Source organism: Misgurnus anguillicaudatus, chromosome 17 (genome assembly GCF_027580225.2).
Source record: "Misgurnus anguillicaudatus chromosome 17, ASM2758022v2, whole genome shotgun sequence".
Taxonomy (NCBI): domain Eukaryota; kingdom Metazoa; phylum Chordata; class Actinopteri; order Cypriniformes; family Cobitidae; genus Misgurnus; species Misgurnus anguillicaudatus.
Window position 1 is genome coordinate 28,500,334 of NC_073353.2, and position 9,576 is coordinate 28,509,909.

Sequence of the window (9,576 nt, forward strand, 5' to 3'; positions counted from 1 at the left end):
TGTGTGTCAGTGCTTCACGTTGCCACCTAGCCGCCTGGAGTGCATACTACATCGAATATTACACACTTTTGCGTCACCATATGCACGCAGATTTCCCCCTCAAAATACTCGTATAAATGCGGAATAAAATGTGATAACGCAACGCCACTTTTGTGGTTTCTTTTCAGATTGTTTCTGTCTAAATGTAGCCTTTATGTGGGGTGCATGATCTCTGAAAGCCAATGTTGATATTTGAAATCGCTCAATAGAATCTGGACCTTCTTTTGATAGACCCACCCCACACATACGCAACCCAGGCAACGATGTCGGTTAGTAGACATGCCCCTTAACTGCTGATTGGCTACAAGTGTGTTTTGGTACTCGCACAACTCCCTTTTCCAAAGTGTTTTTCAAAAATCATGCACCCCACCTTTAACTGGGATAGATATACCAGCAGAGAGTGAGGCGATGGGATGGAGGAAGGATGCTGCAAAAACCTGCCACGGATGGGACAGAGGTGAGGGATGGCCATATAGAGACCCCTGTGTTCTGATTTGTTGGATTACATGACTTCACTCTTAAACATAAAGGTTCTTCATGGTAGCATAGAATAATCTTTTTGTCTAAATGGTTCTTTAAAGAACCTTTAAAGAAATCTGTAAAGAAATGGTTAAATCTGTAAAGAAATGGTTATTCGAGGAAACAAAAATGGTTCTTCTATAACATCACTGTGAAGATCCTTACAAACACCTTTATTTTTAAGGATGAGTGCTCCTAAAGTTACTACAGTTTACTATAGTAAATACTTAAGTTTACTGTATTTTTCAAGTTGGTATAAATAGAAATATATAACCAAAAGGGTTTTTTATTTTGAGCAATAACAGGGCTCTGTGTGTGTAGGCTACACTTTAAACCTGTTATCAACTCTTTTATTAGATCTTCTGTGCTTTACCAAGAGGCAAATACATAAGCCAATAGTTGAAGCATTTAGGCCTTATGCTAAGCAAATCCAGCAGAAGCCAACAGTCTAATTAAAACAAACTAGAATTACTGTAGTTCAACAACAGTTTAACTCTTTCAGAGTTCTTGCAGGTCACACAACCCTGATCACTAAACACCAATTCAAGCCTCTTTACACTGGCTACCAATAGGCTTTGTGCCCAGCTGCACTACTTCCTGGGCTTTAGCCAGCTCCTTGTTTCCTGTCTGCCATTGTTGGACAGGCTGATTAATCCAGGTGTGCCTGACCTCAGTAGTCACAAACAAACTGATTAATCCAGGTGTGCCTGACCTCAGTAGTCACAACAACAATAATCAGACACACCTGGACCAATCAGTCCGTCCAACAATGGCAGACAGGAAACAAGGAGCCGGCCGAAGTCCAGGAAGCAGCGCAGCTGGGCATAAACCTATTAAATTCCATATGAATTACTAAATAATGCTACTTATACAGCCGATTTAGCTCCTTTATATTTAAAGAGCACCTATTGTCCGATTCACGTTTTTCAATTTCCTTTGGAGTGTATTAGTATGTTAACGATATGCAAAAGGTACATACCCCAAAGTAAACAATGACGCGAGTTATCATCTTCAACATAAATCTCTTTCCTTGGACTACAACAAACACACAGATTGTAGGCAACAGTTTACTTCCTTGGATCAGTGATGTAGAAAAGACCAACATTTTCATAATTCCTCCCGCTTTGGACTTACAGCCTGTAAGTTAACTCCTGTTAGCAACCGAATCTTTCAAACATGGTAAGGAGCATCACATTTCCGGGTGAAGTCAGAGGTATTGGACTGGCCAATCAGAGACACAGAACTTTTTCAGATCCATGCGTTTTTAGGAAGAGAGCAAAATCTGGAGCTACAAAAATGTACAGTATGTGAAAAATAATGTGTTTTTAACCATAAAACATCTTGCAACTCTGCATTCTAAGTTTACAAATTACTAATAAGTATTCATTACCTAAAATTTTATGAACAACAACTACGCCAATTATTCTTTATCTGTTCTTCTACTTCAACTTTGGGATGCCCATCCTGAGGTAACCAGTGGTTATGTCAGCTCGGGTCTGGATCAGCCTCCCACAAAAGCATCAGATGACTCAACACCAGTGGAAAGATGCCGCCGGCTCATGCAAGAACTTCAGATGACGCCAGCTCTAAAATCTGAATTGATTTTAAGTTTTTACATTGTCAATGTTCTATGTGTATTCTACATTGTCTTCTGTAAGCTGCTTTGCAACAGTGTAAATGGTATAAAGGGCTATACAAATAAATTTACTTTGCAATCTGAACCCAGACAACAAACAATTAAAAATTGATTTAAAGTTCTACATCCTATAATGCAGGGTGGTAATAACCTGGTTAAAGTTCTAGATCTGTTCCTGATACAACAATCAATTATAGACTCCCTGCTAAAAAAACAAAACAGACACCATCAAATAATATTATTGGTTTTATTGGGAATTTTATTGGTTCTAATGGAATATGGCCCAGTGTATTGGTTTTTGTTGGTCTCTAATGGTATGTATTGGTTCAAATGGAATATGGCCCAAAAACACACTACAGTGTAGTGGTTTCAATGGTAAAAGCTAATGGTTCCTATTGGTATTTTAATGGAAACCATTAGAATTTTCTGTAATGGTTTTATTGTTTTTTTATTCAGCAGGGCTTTCAGCTGTAACATCATAAAAAACTGCTTTTGTGGCTCAAACGTAACTTCCGGTAGACTTCTGCAAATAATCAGTAACAACAGAGTACAACTTAGATTATTTTTAAAAACAAGCAAAATAAAATCAAGCAAATTAAGTTCAAAATCATAAGTAGTATCAACCATTACACTGACCTAAGCTAGTGTATAAAATTAATGTATACAATGTTAGCTAGCTACAGATCCTTAAATTCTTGCCTGGGTGCAACATCCGCACAGCGGTGATCCATGCTGTCTCCCATCATTTTTATTACAAAATTTGTTCCAGAAGTCATTATAGTCACTAGCCAGACCGATAAACAAGCACAAACCGGAAGTAAACTTAGGGCTAGTCGCGTAACCGCGGCAACGCGCGTGTTTCCCATGAAACATTCTTCTTGGGGCAGACACAGGCAGACCAGGCTACCTGAAGAAGACAACACTGCACACAAAATGAGGTAGAAATAGACCTGCGCTTTTTAACAACATGCACAAATTAGAGAAACATTTATTCCCCAATTCACAAACCATCACAAAGACTTTAACCAGATTCAAGAAAGGACCAACTTTAACGTACTGGGAGAAACGCGAGCTTAAAGGTATAGTTCTTCCTAAAAGGAAATCATTTACTAACCTTCATGTTGTTCTTAACCTTTATAAGTTTCTTTATTTTGTTGAACACAAAAGAAGAGAATGAATGGTAAGTACATTTGATGGCACACACTGACTTCCACAATATTTGTTTATTCTACTGGATTTTCTTTAGCACTTTTACTTTACAATGCTTTGGCAATGAATGAAGCTGAACCACGGCTCGGATAGAGTTCGAGCGCCATCTAATGGAATGAACGCAACAGTGCGTTTGCGTTTTATTAAATCTAATCTTTATTTACTTTCACTTGAAGTCTGCTTACTACTTTCACTGTCTACAGAAAACAAATATGCAGTTTGGTTAAATCCAGATGAGCCTGTGGAATTCCACGTCACGTTTAACAAGCAAATGTTAAACGTGACTGTAAAACACAAAAGTTAAGTCACGCCCGGTGATATGTAGGTCGATAGGCGGATATCAAATTAAAAAACCACCCAACTGTTCATCCTTTCATTCATTTCATCATTGCAACACTGTCACTTGACGAAGTCGGTTGCGTGTCTTGTGCAAATCGGAAATTAAGGTCAGTCGGCTACTGCATGCTTTTAATGTTTGTTTAACTTATATAGTAACTTTACATAGACTTAAATTCGTATTACGTGGGTTCACTTTTATGTTTTTGATATGTTGATTTTATTGTTTATTGTTGATGTTATTAACTTATTTGTATTAGTTGTTGTAAGCGTAGGACTCGTGATAAATCGATCCCTGACGCTATTGCGCTTTGTTTAAAATTATAATATTAGGATGTGTAATGATAGATCGCACTTTTGCAAGGCACGTGAAAAATACTGTAGTAAACTTTGTTTTTACTACAGTAAACTGTAGTACATGTATTAGAGTGTAGTATGTTATGCTAAGTGATACACTTTGTTAATGTATAGTACAGTATTCTGTAGTATTGAATACTGTAGTAAATACTGTAGTGTAGCCTATAATATGGTTATGTTTAAAACACTATAGTATCCATGAATTTCACTATAGTTTACTATAGTGAATAAGCATACTAAAGTATTTTTCATGTGAGAGAATAAGATCATCCAGAGCTTTAATCAGATGATTCAGCGCGCAAAATACTTTGGTTACTTTTTATATGACATGTGGACAGGAAGTTCGCAAACTTGCACAACTGATAATGAGTTCATGTTAGTCTCAGAGATGAAACGATGCACCTTTGTCCTCGTTTAAAGGTGAGAACTTGTAAACTTCAACAGCCATACTAAAATATCTCCATTTCCTCCAGGACTAACATGGAGAACATGACATTGATGTTAGTTTTACTCATCATAGGTAAGTGGTTCTTGAGTTTTTTTTCAAGTTAAACATCTGCTTTGTAAAGAAAATCTAACTGTTGCTTTTAAATGTTTTAAATATGAATTTTTTATGGTCTAGTCACATGAGAAAATATTTTTGGCAAATATTCCGTAGTATAGAGTTACTTTTACTAAAACAGTAACAGATTTCTGATGTTGCCTTTTCTTGTTTATATTCGTAAAATTATACAAGAAAAAAGTTGCATTTAAAATATTTAGTTTGATTTAACAATAAGAATGAAAACTAATAGGTATTTGGATACTAGTTTTTTGTGTGATTGTGGTAGCTAAAGGCTACTACTAAATTTGAGAAGTTTGCTGCTTTGACCTCAAAGAAGAAAGCAATGAATCATGTAGTCACATTTTTAACCAGCTCTAGACACTTAACTAGCTCTAGACACTTGACTAGCTCTAGGGGGGTTTTCCCTGTAGTAGATATTTTTAATTGTCTTTTATAAATGTTTAGTACACTTCTTTTTTTTGAGAAGGTTGTGGTTATAACATGACAACAAACAGGAAGTCTGCTTTACAGAAAGGTCAACATAACATGTCATTTAATAATTTACATGTACAAGGGAAAGTCATATTTAGATCTGTTATATTCATATTTTTACAGAATACTTAGTGTATCTGTAATGTTATTATAATGTAATAATACATGATAATCCTCAAAATTTTACATTCTCATTATTTCTCAATAGTCTTTTTAAACTTAAAAATGAATTTAATTTTTTGAATAGGTAAAATTTTTTTTGCAACGTTTTGTATAGTCAAGTTAACTTTTTATTTAGTAAATATTGTTAGCATTTCAACATTAATACATTGAAGACTTTGAAAATGAAGCTCAGTATTTGTTATGGTGACTATTGGTTCATATATATGATATTTATATACCTGTTCTTCATTTTACACTTGTAGAGGGTCTTGCAGTGGGACAATCTACAGTTGGGCAGTCTACTAAAAGTAGTAATGTTGGACACGACGTGCTGTTACCTTGCCTCTGTCCTAGCAATCCTGATGAACTAGTATGGCAGATTGGCGAAAGAGTAGTGAGTGTTTATTCCCAAAACAAAGATGCCATCAACTCCATAGACAAAATGTTCATAAACAGAACGAAGCTGTTCCTGCATATGAATAACACAAACTGCTCCATGCTGCTCCATAACGTGTCTTTGGTGGACGCAGGCGTGTACACCTGTCACGCTTTGAACTACGTTCAGGATAACATCTCGTCAAGGAATGCATTAGATGTTAATCTGACAGGTGGGTTTAAATTGGTTTAAAATAGATCTATCTGTCTTTGTGTCTGTCAATCTGTCAATTTACTTTTCTTTTATTCACACATTACTAGCAAAGTTTTACTACAGTTCCAGATCAATAGTGCATAACTTCCTGTTGTTAGCTACCATTTCAGTCTGCTTCCCTTTTTTGGCAGCCCATAGTTATAAAGAAAGAATTGATTTGCTTAGCTCTGGTCTACTATGATTGCTTTAGGTTGTGACGTAAGTGATAGCCACCGAATTGGAAAATAGCAGCAAAAAGCAGAACAGTAATGACAACCAAAGGAAATTGCTTTAGGTGCCACTGTAGCAGAACTGAAAGTTTTAGCTACAGACATTCAAAGAATAGCTTAGCACAATGTTGAAATCATACCGCCCTCTCATCTCAGCTGCATCCAGCGGATGCTGATATAAATCACTTTTCTGTTGAATAAATGGAGCAAAAATTGATTAGTTGTGTCTAAAACAGTGTGTTCGAATTTTAGAAATGGGCAGACCAGCTTGGACAAGCATGAATATCATGCTGCTCAAGGTTGGTTTGTGCTGGTCTAGCTGGTAAAGCTGGTTAATCAACATGATCTTTTTTATAAAATAAGTTGATCATGATCATTTTTGTTGGTTTAAACAAGAGATCAGAGTCCCATACCGGGGTACCAATATTTAAAACACATACTGGTCTTCTCAGCAAGTCAGCATGAAGAGCAATGGCTCTGAAGCTGCTTACAAAATCCTTTAGCATCTGAAATCCTGTCTGTGTTTCATGTCTTTTTTATATATCAAACAAAACTATTATTTGTAGCAGTGTATATTGCAGTAGCTGATCGGTGTCAATATCTCAAACATCACCTTTTTCTCTTGGCAGTGTCTGAAAACATACGTTTTAACGACTTACAGAAAGGAGAAGAAGACAAGACTATTGACAAGACTTCTATTCATATTGCCATTCCTGTACTGATACTGATAATACTACTGGCTGCTGGCCTGATATTATTCCTGCTGCTCAGAAGACGAAGACAAAACCACCAGGTAAAAACCAATCCATCCATATATCCAAATGTATATACTCTGTCAGCAAAATGATCACAAGAGGATCCCCAGCTGTAAAAAGTGAGCATGTTAGTACCTCAATGGTATACATTTTAGTACCCTTGACCAAGTGTGTTGCATCTGAGCTCTTATATAAGTTAAACATCATGAAGTCCAAAGATTATACTCATTATTTCAAAATTTTGCAGTGACGTACTTCATTATATTTAAATTAATTGTTTAAAAAAAAAACTAAACTAAAATATCTAAAATATGCAGTACTGTGCAAAAGTCTTAGACCACCATGCTACCATTAAATGTGTTGTTTTTGCAAATTGTATAGGGATCATATATAATTATTTTTTCAGTCTCTTTATTAGAATACAACCAGAAAATACAGGAAATGTGTATGTAGTATTAAAAACAGTTTAAAATAGTTTAAGGTAAACTCCCTTTTTACTTGAGCAATAGCAGGCAGCTGCAGGCTCTCTTAAACCTAAATGAAATTAAATCCTAATTTCTAATTCTTATCGAATGACTTCAGAACTGCAGTCTCCTCAAAAAAGCTCAAGATGTGTTTCGTGCCAAGAGAGGTCACACTAAATACTGACTGATGCCTTAAGAAGACATTTAGTTCTGAATTTTTTTGTTTTTAATTTTGTGTACATATTTCCTGTATTTATAGTTTGTATCTTAATAAAAAGAGTGAAAAATAAATATGGATGGACATTAAAACTTTGCAAAAACAACAAAGCTGGTGATGGTGGCCTAAAACTTTTGCACAGTACTGTATGTCAAATCAACATATTTTTTTATGTTACTTTAACTTAACAAATTAAGCAAAAAAGATTTCAACTTGTTTTTATAAGTTTTGTCAACTTTTTTAAATCAAAACCTAAAATAGTAAGTTAAATTTACTTCATTTTATTTATTTCATTTTTTACAGTGCACACGTAGTCTTTTCACAGATTTTACATTTTTTTCATAATTATTTACATTACATGTATCTGTTAAAAACGAAATCTCTTTCGTAAGTAGCATATGGCCTCAAATTGCACTCTTGTCTGCATCATAGCAGGGCTTGCTCAATGCAGTCACATAAGAGCACAGATCCTTAGGGCACAGAGTTTGGAATTTGACACGTTTATAGACTTTTTTTGCCTGACACATTCCAAAAAGCCTGACTGTTTTCTTTTCCCCCTTTTCTTTCTTCGTCTGCAGAATATCATCTATGTGCCGGCAGAGCCCATGATGAATACAGTGTGAAGAGAACTTGTTTGAAAGCATCATGGAGTGACTTCTGTGTAATGCAAGGGTTTTTACTGTGAACGGCACACAAACAAACACAGACGGACATGAGGCTAACCTGAGCTTTTATGTGTTTGTATGTAGGCATTACTGAGTGGTGCGTGCCGATCAGACTCATTTCTTGAGACGATTGCATTGATACCTGAAGTGCGTAAAAAACTGTGAATAATATGTATTGTGTAAACATCACAGTTTTGTACATATAGCAGATTCTCTCTGTATGAACTGTGTCACATAAATCCTTATTCGTTCCTTGAAGAACAGGTAGAACAGGAAGGGATGTCGACACGTGCTGCTTTGCACTTTTTTCTTATAGTCTGAGCATTTAATGCTGATTTGACAAAGTGTGAATTTCAAACAGTTGTTTCAAATGACTTTTTTAATATATTAACCACAATCATTTACTATGTACGCATCATCTTAGCTACTTTATATTTACTCTTGTATGGGTTGTTTTTTCAGTTATCCTGATTTTCATTTATGTGGAAGGAATGTATAGTACTCCCTATGGGATTTTTGCTTTTCTGTACTAAATTTCATTTACTTTAAATGAGTTGCGAAATGCTTTAAGCCCGGAGAGGCAATAAACTTTTTTGAATACATTTTACTATGTACAGTGTATTTTTTATACATTTTAAATAATATTAATTTCACTCGGTCACACATGGCTCTGCTCAGTGATCATGGTTAAATCTTATTCATTATTTAAAAAAAACATACAAAACAGCACTTTTCAATCCAAAAAGGCAATCCAAAGTAAACCTGAGTGTTTAGTACATTTTGCTCTACAGTAAAGATTTGAGTATAATGTGGGTGCCAGGAAAGAAATTATTTTTCCACTGTTTCCACTGCTTTCAGTTTCGATATGACTCAATGAATAGACGACCCTGTCTTGAAGTCAAACTACAGCATAGACACAAAACATTGCAGTTTCCTTACCAATAGGTTACCAAAATGCTTACCCTGTCATGTTCTGGTCCAAAGTTGGATGTCATCATGGACACTTACTGTTTGCAATGAGGTCAAGAATTCAGCTGTACTTTACATTAATATTTTTTCATTTAGCAGACACTATTACCCAAAGTGACTCAAAAATAAGAGAAAACTATTTTGATCAAGAAGAGAGCAATAAACACTAAAAAATGCTGGGTTACTTTCAACCCAGCGTTAGGTAAAAAAAAGGTAAACCCAACCCCTAGGGTTGTGATTAAAGCTATTCTGGGTCATTTTAACCCATTGTTGCACTGTAAAAAAAGATTTGTAAGTTCTACTTTAAAAAGTAAGCAACCTGATTGGCTTAAAATCTTGAGTTGTAAACCTTAA

The 9,576-nt window shown here is 35.3% G+C and overlaps 1 protein-coding gene across 2 annotated transcripts; it reads left to right on the forward strand.

Moving 5' to 3' along the window:
* Window positions 1–3,025: 3,025 nt before the first annotated feature.
* LOC129452449 (uncharacterized) lies at window positions 3,026–8,855 on the forward strand. Of its 2 annotated transcripts, none has more exons than XM_055216300.2 (5): window positions 3,026–3,132; window positions 4,570–4,616; window positions 5,558–5,902; window positions 6,782–6,945; window positions 8,167–8,855. In XM_055216300.2, exons 1-5 carry the CDS (start codon window positions 3,059–3,061, stop codon window positions 8,209–8,211), a joined length of 675 nt encoding a protein of 224 aa, XP_055072275.2. In that variant the 5' UTR covers window positions 3,026–3,058; the 3' UTR covers window positions 8,212–8,855. The 2 variants fall into 2 exon arrangements, with proteins under 2 accessions (XP_055072275.2, XP_055072276.2); XM_055216301.2 differs by lacking the exon at window positions 3,026–3,132 and adding an exon at window positions 3,691–3,849.
* Window positions 8,856–9,576: the final 721 nt, after the last annotated feature.

Bases quoted from the DNA above. Each gene is read 5' to 3' on its own strand.
- LOC129452449 (XM_055216300.2), top strand. From the start codon at position 3,059: ATGAAACATTCTTCTTGGGGCAGACACAGGCAGACCAGGCTACCTGAA. The intron at 4,617-5,557 runs GTAAGTGGTTCT...TTACACTTGTAG, and splicing joins GTTAGTTTTACTCATCATAG to AGGGTCTTGCAGTGGGACAA. The intron at 5,903-6,781 runs GTGGGTTTAAAT...TTCTCTTGGCAG, and splicing joins ATTAGATGTTAATCTGACAG to TGTCTGAAAACATACGTTTT.